At 37.3% G+C, this 13,244-nt stretch overlaps 1 protein-coding gene across 1 annotated transcript in view; it reads left to right on the top strand.

The window, feature by feature from the left end:
- Positions 1-10,821, top strand: part of PHIP (pleckstrin homology domain interacting protein) — a 108,463-nt gene extending 97,642 nt beyond the window's left edge. The window contains exons 37-40 of the mRNA XM_034060633.1: positions 1,231-1,394; positions 1,848-2,128; positions 2,478-2,639; positions 4,475-10,821. Of these exons, the coding sequence (XP_033916524.1) occupies positions 1,231-1,394; positions 1,848-2,128; positions 2,478-2,639; positions 4,475-5,118 (1,251 nt within the window). The 3' untranslated portion in view covers positions 5,119-10,821. The remainder of the gene's footprint in view (positions 1-1,230; positions 1,395-1,847; positions 2,129-2,477; positions 2,640-4,474) is intronic.
- Positions 10,822-13,244: the final 2,423 nt, after the last annotated feature.

The following is a 13,244-nucleotide window of genomic DNA, read 5'->3' as shown; positions in this document are numbered from 1 at the left end:
AAAAACAAGCTTTGTTATTTCTGACCTTCAAACAAGAATATTTCTGAGAAAGTAATATAGTTTTGGGTTTTAGAGGAATGTGTGCTGTTTAAATGCCTAAAGTTCTGATGCTCTGCAAGTATGGTTCAAAAATAAATACTTGAAAGTGGATGCTAAGGGATAGCCACATTGAAAGACAGATCTGTAGAAACGTGAGTGTAGGTACAATAGTGGAATTTAACTGGGTGTTCTTGTGAAGAAACGAGATTTTGAAAACACACACATGGAACCACAAACTCCTTTGCTTTGGAGGTTGCCCCAGACTGAAATATACAGGTATTAGAGAATGGGGGATAATGCAATTCTATGCTGCTCATCAGTATGCAGTGAGACTGTGATGAAATACTTAGAAATTCTGGGAAACAAAACTGTTTACATTCTTCCTAATACCGAAATGCCCTGCCAATGGTAGAGTTAATAATGCTTTTCTCTAAAATTGACTTGTAGGTACAGCATCTGTAAGCAGTGAAAGTTATAAATGTGTACACATGTTCAAGGCTTCTGTGTAGCTTTTCTTTTGGTAACATGCATTACTTCAACTGGAATTATTAGCAGCTTTTATGTTTGGCTGTTCTGAATAATGAATTAATCATCAGGCCTTCATTGTCTTAAAATGTAGGGACAAATTTTCCTCCTAGGTAGGGGACTAGCAAGAAGGACTGATCAGTGACTGATCTCTCTTCAGTCAGTAATAGACACTCCCACTCGCTGTCGGGGCTGCCCAAGAATCAGCACCTACATAATTCTAATACATGCCTTGAACCTGTTTCAGAGGAGTAGACTGATGCTCAAATACAGGATATAAGGACATAACTTAATACAGAAGAAAATCAGATTCTTCACCCTTGGTACGATACAGTAAAATTTGGTTAAGGATCATTCTTTGTGGTTTTTGTTGAAGCTAGAAAGGGATGCTTTCTGGAAAGGCAGATGGAAGGGGACAGTTGAAAAGGTGGCTTTTCTAATTTTAACTTTTGTGTAATCTTTGGTTGTAACACACTTGTCAAAGACATGAAAATAATTAAACCTACTCATGGATTAGTGTAAATTTGTTGAGACAGGCTGTACATTTCCTTTAAACATTTCCATATCAATCAGTTTACTTTTGTAGCTATTGCTCAATGGTAAATAAGTACAATGATGCTTTGGAAAAGTATACAGCTTGCTTGTTTATTGGCTTTTCTTTTTTAGATCTACAGCATGAGTTTGCGCCTGTCTGCTTTCTTTGAAGAACACATAAGTTCTATTTTATCGGATTATAAATCCGCCCTACGCTTTCATAAAAGAAATACAATAAAGAAAAGAAGGAAAAAAAGAAGTAGAAGCAGCTCAGTTTCCAGTAGTGTTGCATCCAGGTACATTAATTCCTGTGAAGTATTCATGAAATGCTGTGCCAGTTTGACATACCTAAACAGTAGAACTTAGTGTGGTTTGGTTTTTTCTTAATAGTCCTTTACTGTTCCCTGTATTGCAGAATGGTAGCTTTGACATGCAAGTCCCTATGATGTGGAAGAGTTTAAAACTTTACTTAGAGCTGTCCTAGTGTAAGTCCTTAAAATTCAAATGACTGCTAAACATGTACAGTAAAACAGCATCGTTAGGGTAGTGATGGCATCGTGCTTTGTCATGTAACTGTAGCATTTATTGTAAAGATTCACCTTTTGGAGGCTTACAACTACATGAATTTCCACAGTAAATGTCATATTTCGAACATACTTCATACAGAGATGATTGGTTTACTCCCACAGTCTCAGACATGGGAGTAAGAAAGTGGTCATCCAGGATCTAAATTGTTACTCCTTCTGCAGCCCTGAAAGGAAGAGGAGATTAATAAAACCTCAGCTGAAGGCAGAAACTGCTGCCACCTCTTCATCTTCTGCACCTGCACGGTCAACAGCACTGAGACATGCTCCACCTCAGATGAATGGAAAGGCAGCTGAAACCTCTTCCCTTGTGCGGACTAGAAGCAATAGGGGAACAACAGAAGTGGCTGTTACAGAGCAACCATCTACTTCTTCAGGAGCAAAGCCTTTAACGATAAAGCCTTTAATTACAAAGTCTAATACTACTGCAGGGTCAGGAAAGTCAGGCAAGTTGGGGTTCTTCACTGTTTCAGGGTTTTTCTGTTGGGTTTTGCTGGGGTCTTTTAAACTATGAATGTTTTTAAATATAAAACTTAGTTTTTGGAAACCCACTGTATTTGTTTCAGTTAAGACTGGTTCTGTTTTCAAGCTGCAGGGCCTTTGAGGTTCTTTAGAGGAAAGCTCAGCAAGTTAGGCAGTGTTCTTTTATCCAGGAAGCTTTCTTGCCTCTAGATCACTATTCAGATGGTTTGTTTACAGTAGAACATGAGTTTCTTTGGAGCCAGATCACTGGATGATTGTGGTATAAACTATTTGACTGGAGCAACATTTATTTTTTTCTTTTTGTCCTTCTAGTACTGGAGAATTCAACCAAACATTCCAAGAACCAGAATATTGTATCAGTCCCTACTCAATCTGATTACAGTCAACACCCTAGGAATAACTCCACAAGAGAAAATCCTGAGAAAGAGAAGCAAGTCAAGCGCAAAGTAAAATCTACCACTGTTAATCAACAAGGTATGGAGTTTCTTTGGAACATTTCTCCCTTCTAGTTATTGATGTAGTGGCTGTAGTGGTGCACTTTAATTGTGACAATTTGGGGGTGGAGAAATCAGTATGCATTATGATTTAGCAGAATAAGGAAGTCTGATAGAACAGCTGAGTCACATTTAGTTCCTTCTTGATAAATCAGCACAGTTTTGACTATTCTTAACACCATTTCCATGGTTTGATAACTGTTGTCTAGCCAATTTTTATATCTGCATTTTCATTTCAATTATAACAAGGGTCATATTATGAGTTCTCAGATTCCAAAGCAGATTTCTTCAGGGTCACACTCCAAAGCCTGTGGGTTTTACTTAGTAAAATTTACGTGGGTTACGTTTGAGTCAGTAACAGGGAGTGTGATGACACTGCACAACCACAAGCATAAAATTAAGAGTATCCCAGCTGCAACTTTGTTCTTTCACTTTTTGCCAGAGCAAAATGAAACTATATAGTGTTTACTGCTTCTGTGTAGTGTATCAGTCCTATAGCACAGGGTTGATTGAACCTAGTTTTATGTAGTCTTCTAACTGAACATGCTTGGTCTTTTTGAGTCTGGGTACCTTAAAACTCGAAGCATCTGTGGAGACTGAAGTAAGATCTCTTAGTCATAAAATCTTTCCTGTTAATGAAGGAGCTCTGAACTCTTGTGAAGCTTCTGTGAAGCAGCTAGATCCACTAAGTATCTTTTATCTGAAGATGAAGAAGCAGTGGTCTGCAGATTGGGCCCTGCCTAATTAATCTGGTTACTCCTTGTAGTCTTCCTCTCCCTGAGGATTTTCCTTCCTTTCTTATTCTTACATGTTTCTGAAAAAGCAGTTTGTGAAAAAGCAGCTTGTCCATTCCTTGCAAGCTTTCTCACAAAGGCCTCAGCATATTATGTGACTAAATATGCACCCATTATGAGATTGGATGTTTGGTCATGTCAGAGGTATTTGAATGTTGTTGGCCTGATCCTGTCTCTCCTGCACACTCACTCAAATGGCAGTGGAGGTCTATGCTTTTAGTGTGTGATGGAGGACATTTGAACACAGCAGGAGCTGTGCATGAATGTTTCCATCAAAGGGCTGGATGAACTGTCACACTGGGTATGGGTCTATTCCTGCCCACATTTTAGGCAAGGGTTGTGATATCAGAATACCTTTAAAAGGTCCTGTGACATGCCTCACAAGGACGTTAGGTACCACTTGCCCAAGAAAATGTCATAGTCCATGAAACTCCAAGCAAATACCTTCTGCTGTGTGCCTGTAAATGTGAGAAATCTGTGCAATTTTCATACCTTTGTATGTATGCATGCGTGTGTTGTTGAAATAACCCTAGTCTAATGAACTGGCTCTAAAGGGTCCTGCCTCAAGCTGAAAGAGGTAGCATTCTCCAGAAATGACCTGCTGGGAAGCATTCTTGATCCTTACAGCAGTGCTTCTTGAGCAACTTGTTGCTGTTGCAGGTACCAAATACAAGTTTTAGTCCACTAGTGGTGTGTCAGCCAAGAAGAACACTTGAGCCTTTTTGTATTCTCCACATCCCTCAGGTTTTTTTCTGAGGTTTTTTTGTTTGTTTTTTGCAGGGTAGGGGTTTGGTTTGTTTTCTTTCTTCAAGCTACCTTGACCTAAACCCACCTAGAAGTTAGTCCTTATCGTATACTGGAATGAAGCTGTTTGAGCTCTACTTTGGGTTTCTTAGATTTTGACAGATTGTCAGTTGCTGTGAATCCATTCAGATATTTTAGTAAGAATTTTATTAAGGCAGCTTGAAAGTGAATGTGAATCCACATCTGTTCCATGATACATACTCTTGTTTCTTTACAGCAGATTGCAAGAATAATGCTTTGGCATCAGGAAGCATTCAGGTTAATGGACACAGCGGACAGCCTTCAAAACCTCCAGGTAAAAGAGGTCCTGGACGGAAGCCGAAGGTGGAGACTAATAACAGTACCTGTGAGGTGGTGCACAAGAAAAGAGGCAGAAAACCAAAAAAGCTGCAAATTGTTGAACAGCAGAAGGTTGCAGAGCAGAACGCAATCCAGACCACAAGGGATGTACCGGAAGAAGCCTCTGCTTCTACTGCATGCAATTCTCTTTCTGAAAATAATATGAAGGAAGACTTGTTACAAAAAAAAGGCCGTGGGGGTAGAAAGCCAAAAAGGAAGATAAAGACCCATCAGCCAGGCTCGGACCTCCTAGTTCCTGCGAATGTTAAAATGCAAACAAGAAGCAGGAGGAAAAAGATAGATGAGCCTATGGAGGAGGGGTCTGAAGAGCTTAAAGATTCTGAACCTCACATGAGAACTAGAAACCAAGGTAGGAGGACAGCCTTTTACAATGAAGATGACTCTGAGGAAGAGCAAAGGCAGCTATTGTTTGAGGACACCTCCTTAACTTTTGGAACATCTAGCAGAGGCAGAGTCCGAAAGTTGACTGAAAAAGCAAAAGCTAATTTAATTGGTTGGTAATTTTTACCAGGGGTTTTACTTCGAAATGCTATGAAGCAGGTACAGTTAAGGAATGGCAGAACAGACTTCTGCTTCCCTGCTGCTATTATGGGTTGGAAGAGTATGTTCTGGCTTAAGGGGAAAAATTTAGCAAAAAAAAAATAAACTGAAAGAGCAGTCTTTGAAAGAAGTATATATTTTAAACTTTTGCTATTTATTGCCCTCCAAATAGGTTATACATTTCAAGTCATTTTGTTCACAGTTGAGAATAACGAAAGCAATTACTGGCTGACGCACAGAGTTGAGAGTGACTCTGCTCAAGTAGTGCATAGTATCCTTACACCAATAAAGAAGCAGGTGATAGAACTTGCAATGCCACAAACTGAAAGCAGAAGTCTGGTTTTAACCAAGCAAGGTGCACCTTGATTGTAAAGTCAAGTTGCCTCGGAAGGCAGATTTTGGCAAAAAGTGGCAGTAAATTCACTTACATTTCTACTAAATACAAAAATATCAAACTTTGCTAATCTGAAAATGCTTAATTTCAGTTGGGAATGGAGTGTTCAACTGCAAAGAAGCCTAGCACAGGCTGTGGGTTTATCCGAGCTCTGCCAAACATAGCAAAAATGTAACCACAAATATATATATATATATATATATCCACATTGGAAAAAGTTTGACTAATGTCTAATTTTTCAGACCTTGATTCTTGTATCAATCACTAAATTTCTGTTTATTGTGCCAAAGACTGAGAATCAGTGCAGTGGAGAGCCTTTTTTTCTTTCCGAGTGTCAGTACAGCATACCATTTGCAGTGATAAAAGCTGTGTATCGTTTTAAATAGTAAGTGGTTAACATTGTTCTGAAATGTGTCCTTTTTGGTACTTTTGGTAGAAAATAATGCACTGGTGGGGTCCTTTGACGGAGATGTTTTAGACAAAACATATAATTGGTTAAAGGATTCAAGGAAATTACAGGACAGGTATTGGAATGAAGATGTTTACTTTCTGATCCAGATTGATTGTTGTTTCTACAACTTTGGACGTGCTGAAGGGGCTAAAATGACCTACAAAGAAGAGTGTATGTGTATATATTAATATATACATGAACACATACATATAGAATATTACCCAGGTATAAATTTTTTTCAGGATTTTTTAGATAGCACTAGAACTGAAAATAAATTTTAAAATGTCATACTTTATAGTTTAATTTTAAGGGGAAGATTGGTTATTTTCAATTATTAAGGTTAAAAGGCCAAATCACTTTTTATGCAATCATGTTTTATACAGTGGTCTCATTGCACATTGTGTTTTTCTGCACTTTTTATGGTATATCACGCTGACATAAGTCAACATACACCCTAAAGAAAAATTCCATTTAATGATTGTGCCTTGTATTCTATTATTTCTTGCATCCTTAGTAAAATTAAGTTGTCTATTGTAAATGATAACTATATGACTTAGGGGAATGTATTGTTATATGTACTGCTCTGGAAAAGAAAAGCAGTTATTTATTTGTTTATGGTACATCTAGTTATTTTATACCTTTACAAACAAACTTTAATACCATTTTCTATCACTTAAAAAGTATTGTCCAGTTTTAAGGAAAAAAAATACAGAAGCAGTCATATTTTCTGAGATCCAGTATGGTACAAAAATGTAACCAAAATTGCCTGGTTATACATTACTTTGGAAGCTTGGGTAGTGTGAAAGGGGGTTTTGTGTGTGTGTGTGTGTGTGTTTGTGTGTGTGTGTGTGACCCTAACTTAGTTGAAGAAAATAAACCTGAAATGAAACCTCAATTCTGTACACCCTTACAGAAGAGTAATTCTCTCTTTTTATGAACATCATCTGCAATAACTGGCAGGGAGGGCATGCAGAATTAAGACCTTAAATTTGCACAGATTCTGTATTTGTTTGGGGACTGATTCTTCACTCGTTATTTTCTATTACATACAAAAAAAATAAATACTTAAACAACACTGGTATTTGGCACTGAGAGGAATAGACGTAAGCTACTGTGGACAGCAAATTATTATCCACCGTGCCTAGTTTTACATTGTTCCCCATGCATTTAGTTACAAAGAATGACTAAAATATTTTCCAGATCCTCTTTGAATTGTTCAGGGTCTGACTGTGGGGAGCAGGGATTAGTTTGCATTTCATTTGTTGGGTATTCTCTATGATCCACTTAAAATGGAGTCACAAAATGCGTGTAAGATAACAAGCTATGGATGTACAGTTGCAATACAGCTTCACAGTTCACAGCTGATTGACTCTACTTGTTAGTTTTGTCAAATCTCACTGAAGGCAATCATTTGAAAATGTGTAATTTCCTGATGTTATCTGCATTGTAATATATGAAATAGATTATATCTAAAATTCAGCTTCTGTATTTACTCCATTTGTATTAATGTTTGTTATGGCATGTTTATGTATATATTTATGTATTGAAAATACCTTGTATGTAAGTTTCAGAGACTGAAATAATATGCATTCCCTTAACAGTAGGTAGACAACTGTACATCATAATTCTATGATAATAGAAGGCATTACCTGCAGAACTGGGTACTGCTTCCCACCCAGTGATACCGGTGACTTTAGCCAGTAATTTTTAAATTCATATTGGACGCATTAACATTTTTCCTTTTAAAATAAATTGTGGATAATTAGGGTCATCTTTTATGGCAGCAATACTAAGAATTTATTAGAAATTAATACCAGATTATTTAAAAGTTATATTTTTATAATTTAATTTCATGAGGTTACAGACTTATTTATAAGACTTCAGTCACCATCAGACTGTGCATTTTGGTCTAGGAAAAAATGTATTACTTGAGGTTGTGACATACTGTATCAACACAGAAAAAGAGCTTTTGATTACAAAGTCTTAAGTTTTTAAATGTGAGCAATGAACTATTGGTCAGTGTTCTGACATAATTTAAGAATTATAGTTAAATGCATGTTTTATAATGCCATCCTTAAGTACCTAACAACTGGCTCAGAAAATGGAGTATCAGAATCTCATGTGCTTGTTTCACATTTGCATTGTAAATTGGTTCATAGTCATACACACATGCAAACGATCTTACAGGCCTGGCAGCAATTAACACGGTTTTATTCATTAAATTAATTTATACTTGACATGGGTATGAGGATAATGTTCTGGTATTTCTACTCTATGCTGGGAAGTGTTAAAATTGGTATTTATTGCTGAGTGATATCTTAACAGTGTGTTCTCTAACTACCAATGAGGAAATAACTTCTGTTGCTGTGAAGCCAGTGTGCTCTAAATGTTTAACAGAAATCATTGTACCTGTGCCTGCATACTCAACAGCTCTTTAGCCATTTTGTTTCCGTTGTTAGTGTGTTCTCTGGGGACTGAACTTAAATTTTACCACTGTAGTGTTCATTACTGTCAATATTGAACTAGAGCTCTTTGTCACTTGGCACTGATGGGTGATTCAACTTTACAGAAAAATGTCTTCCTCTGGTGATTAGCCTGCTGTGATATAGATTTACAGATGTTTATTTGTACAGTGTCCCGTTCGTACATGTGATCAGTTTGTTGATAGACTTGTAAGACTGAGTTGGTTGAGTTAAATATTACTATGGCTTAATATTTGTAAAACTATTAATTGATAAAGGACCCTAATGCAGCACGTAGGATATATTAATATCTATACAAAAATAAATGTAGCGTAGAGACAACTTTCTGTACTGCTGTACCAGTTCTGATTCTGTGCCAGAGGCTTTTGTCTGACCAAAAAAAAGACAACATACAACACAAAAAATAGTCTGTCCATTCAGTAACTTCAGGCTTGTTACAGTTTTGACACCACATTGTTCAGTCTTTTGCTCATATTTGTTGGATCGAGGATTGCAGGTAAATGCTTTAGCATGTAATTTGGATTCAGGCACGTATTAAATGGTTGACTGGTTCTATAAAAGCTGTAGGCTTAACTGGATGAAAGCCTTTCACCCCATACTTAGAGTAGATTGGAGGTTGCAGGTGTTTAAGCTCACTTTCATCAGTGTTCACATTTAATCTGAAGCATGCAAATCTTGCAGAAGTAATTTTAGCGTATTGCTGGTCAATCAAGGTACCGCCATACCACAGTAATTACATTGTGTTCTAGTCCCTACCCTATTCTAAAATGATATGTTTTCTCCACAGTAGTTCTTCAAAGCTTTTTCTTTTTGCCTTTTTTCTATGTTGGGGATTCTTTTTGGGGGGGGAATTGAGTGTTTAACAGGAATTTAAATACACCTCGGCCACAGTGCTGTGATCTAGAAGGTAGAGGGCTTTAAAACCTCACCTAGAAACAACAAAAGCTCATTTTCTGCTTACTACCTAATGAAGACAAGTTAACTGTAAAATTGCTATATAATATATTTTCTCTTATCCCTGAAGTTCTTGTAGCAGATCGGTTTCCAAGGGGATCTGGATATTCAGCTGATAGAAGGGCTGTTAGTTTTCTGCTGTGAATTATTATGTATACAGGCTTGTTCATATGCAGAGGAAGGTGTACTGAGTTTCATAAAATCGGCCAGAGCTTGACACTCTGTTTCCAATAGCAATCTGGTTCTGACAGCTTACGTAGTTTCCTGGTTTTGAATCAGGAATATAGCTAGTATGCTTTCTACTGTGTCTGGGAGAAATGACAGGTAGCTTTTAAACTAGAGCTAACCTCTAGGTGCTCTTGCACTTGTGCTAATTCCAATATGGGAATTTGCTGTGTCATTTTTACATTGTGTTAGAGGAGGAAACAAGCCAGATTAAAAGACATCTTATATAGCAGGAAAAGGCGGTTAGTTGCCCCCCTCCCTTTTCCCAAGGTTATATCAGCCTTGAGGCACTCAAGAGAGAAACCCTATATGCTGCAATAAAATAAAGGTGAATAAATATAGCTTTTAGGAGATAGGTAGTGAGACAAATAGTCATTTGGATCCTTTTTAATGCAGATAAATACATCAGGAAATGCACTTCAAATAACGCAAAGAGTACATTTTAGGGAGGGAAGGTAGTGCTGTACTATGAATTTCTACCCTGAAAGAACAAAGAATGAGCTCTTACAAATTAGGAGTAGAAGGAAATACAGGTACTGATCATGTACACATGCCTGTATGATGTACATGTCCAATTTTAGCTTACCACTGCGTGCGTTGGTTTGCTGATACATTGAGACCCTCCAGAAGTTACATTTTTGGACCATACTAAAACTGTAGAAGTGTGGTGGACAACTGGATAATGATCTCGCATGAATTAAATTCTGTCATAATATTTAAATATGTATAGAGTGGAGCTCAACTTCAAGGAAATGACCTAGAAAGGTTAATTTTGAAACTGACACATTTTCAGATTAAAAATTACGCCTATTTTGTACAGAATTATGTAAACCACAAATCTGTTGTATGTAATGAGTAACAGTTTTGAAAACTATAATTCTTTAGCTTTATCAAGTTGGGTTTTTTTTCCTCCTTCCAGAAATCTAGATTATCATGTTATAACCTGAAGTATCTCACCAGGATAACAGTGCCCTTTCTTTTTGTACATATGGATTGGAAATTTCTTTACTGTTATGTGGACACTTTCTATGTTAGTTTTGATGCATAATACTTTGAATCCTTTTATACAAACTAGAATGTATGTGTAAGAATTACTGTCACTGCAATGTAGTAACTACAAACTTATTTTTAAATAAATAGAAAACATGTTTTTCTAAGCTGTCCCAATTGTGTGTGTTTCTAGATAGTCATTTACTGCTAAGGGACAATTGCTTATGTGTTCAAAACAGCATAAAATTGGCCTGGGTTGGTTCCTCACAGAGTATGGTGTAGCAGTGTATGGTGGTATGGTCTAGTGTTTTATGTGGGAACAGGCAAAATTACAGCCAAGTTTGCTGTTCTGTAGGGTTTTCACTAAACCCTGCAGTTCTGGAGGCACTGTAAAGGCACTGGTGTCTTACTGAAGATGCCATGTTGCCAGTCCTCTTAGCTCGCTTCCACATGTAAAAGCAGGGTACCCCCTTGCCTACAAGAAGCCATTCCTGTTCAGGTGACAGCTGTTTGTACCAGAGCTATGTCCAAGCCCAGTGGAAATCTGCTTCCCAACAACTCTAAAAGAAGCAAAACTAAGCAGAGAGGTCTCCTGCCTCCCTGTTCATAGAGTTCTGGTGTCTAAACTAGTTACCCTGAATGGTAATGCACGGAAAAGTCAATATAGGATGTGTTTTCACAATGCTGTTGGATTTCTTTGTTTATATCTACATGTATCTGCTCAGCAGATGTAAGACTAAAGAAATGCTTGGTATTTCAAATACTGCACCATGTGGATTGTTTCATCTCATGTTACTTGCTTTATTAGATCATCTTTTCCTCCTTATGTACCTTACCTGAAATCACAAGGAAGTGATAGAAGAACCCTTACCCTGCAGATGCAGGTATGTGTGCTGCTGAGCAACAGGGTCAGGAAACAGTCAGAACCAGCTGAGTTCCCTGTAGCTTTCCAGACATGTCCAATACGGAGTCTGGCAAAAGCAAGACTTGTTTTTAGCATATGAGGAAAAATCTCAGTTGTCTCAAGTATTTGAGTATTAGTAATGGGCATGTTCTGCTTGGAGATAAATTATTTTAGAATACTGAAAATGCTTTACGCCTCCATGTTCCTGTTCAGTACTGGAGGCAGTAGTTCTATTGCATATGTGTCTTCAATATTACAGTATTACAATAGTGACACATGCTCTTCTGAAAACAAGCCACTGTTACTGTGAAGAGTTTGAAGATGTTAGTATTTAGTGTTTTGAAAAGATCTTTTTCTGCATAACTTTGTACACAATCCTTAAAAAATACAGTTGTGTATCCCAGTTCTCACTGATGTGACAGGCATCTTTTTGAAACCTACTGTGGTTATTTTACTTCAGGTAGGATGAAGACTTTTAGGATTAACGGTGAAATGCTGTTTTCTGACAGCTAGACACTGACTGTGCCAGTACTAATGCTTCATTGTTAATACCATTTATTCCTGTTTAGATGGATCATAATGCTCATTAAATGAAGGAAATTATGTATGATCATTGAATTTGACCATTTTGTTTCCAGAGTGAAAAGTTCTTGAACCAAAACCTGTGCTCTTTCCTGCTCTAGCAATCAATGTGAGCTTCACAAGTGTGGGTTTGTCATTTTCCCAAAGACAAATGAGCATAGTGTAATGGCCTTAAAAATTAATCGATGTTTCTATTTGAAGCACATGATGAAAATAAAGCAAGTGCCAGACAACTAAAACAAGCAAGCAACGTAGAAGGTGACAAATTTAACTGGCTTTTAACTGAGTTTTTGCACAGAAAATTTGTATGCAAAATACAGTTTTTGTGGGCTGTACTAATGTGGATAGGAAACAGCTCAAAATGTCAGGTTGTTTTTCTAGCTCAGAAAATACTGTGTTAGACATCCTCGTAACAGGCTTAAACTCTTTTACAGGATTGTAGTGAGTATTATGAATCCTCTCTCATAGTCTGAAACCTGTGTGTGTGTTGAAGGGAGGACAGGGTAAAGAATTTATGAATACTGTTCTAATATGGTAACAGCCATACAAATTTTCTTCATGCTTCCTTTTCTCATCTCAGAAATGGAGAGGCTTGACCTAAATTTGGTCCTATCTGCCTCTCATTTTACTTTAGCTTGTAGGCACATCAGTGAAAAAGAGAGGAGACGAGAGCAGAGGCAGGTAGTCAATTCATTCAGCATCCGATTTCTTCAGAGGCATATTCCTGAAGATACCGAGTTCAAACTAAATGTTTGTTGGTATTCCAGGGCCAGAGAAGCCTTATCTGTGAATTTGTGCTTTGTCTCAGCTCTCTGAATTTGACTTTGAACAAGGATATTCAGAATAATGAAGACTAACTTAAAATGCAAAGCAAGTTCAAATACAACTAACACTCTAGAAAGGCTTTATATACATTCTACAATAGAGAAATCTAGTAGGGTTATTTTTTATCACATTTGAGCACCCTAGTTCGGAATTTGAATTTTCCTTGTAACTAAGGAGTGTGGTGTAGGCTTCCATGACCTGCTAAGAAATGCAGTTCAGCTGTCAAAAACCTCCCATAGTTGTAAAGGGTTTGAGGTTGTAAAATGTGAGTGAATATTA

Source organism: Melopsittacus undulatus, chromosome 3 (genome assembly GCF_012275295.1).
Source record: "Melopsittacus undulatus isolate bMelUnd1 chromosome 3, bMelUnd1.mat.Z, whole genome shotgun sequence".
NCBI lineage: Eukaryota > Metazoa > Chordata > Aves > Psittaciformes > Psittaculidae > Melopsittacus > Melopsittacus undulatus.
Note: the sequence above shows the minus strand (reverse complement) of the source record. Positions and strands in the feature narration are given on the sequence as shown.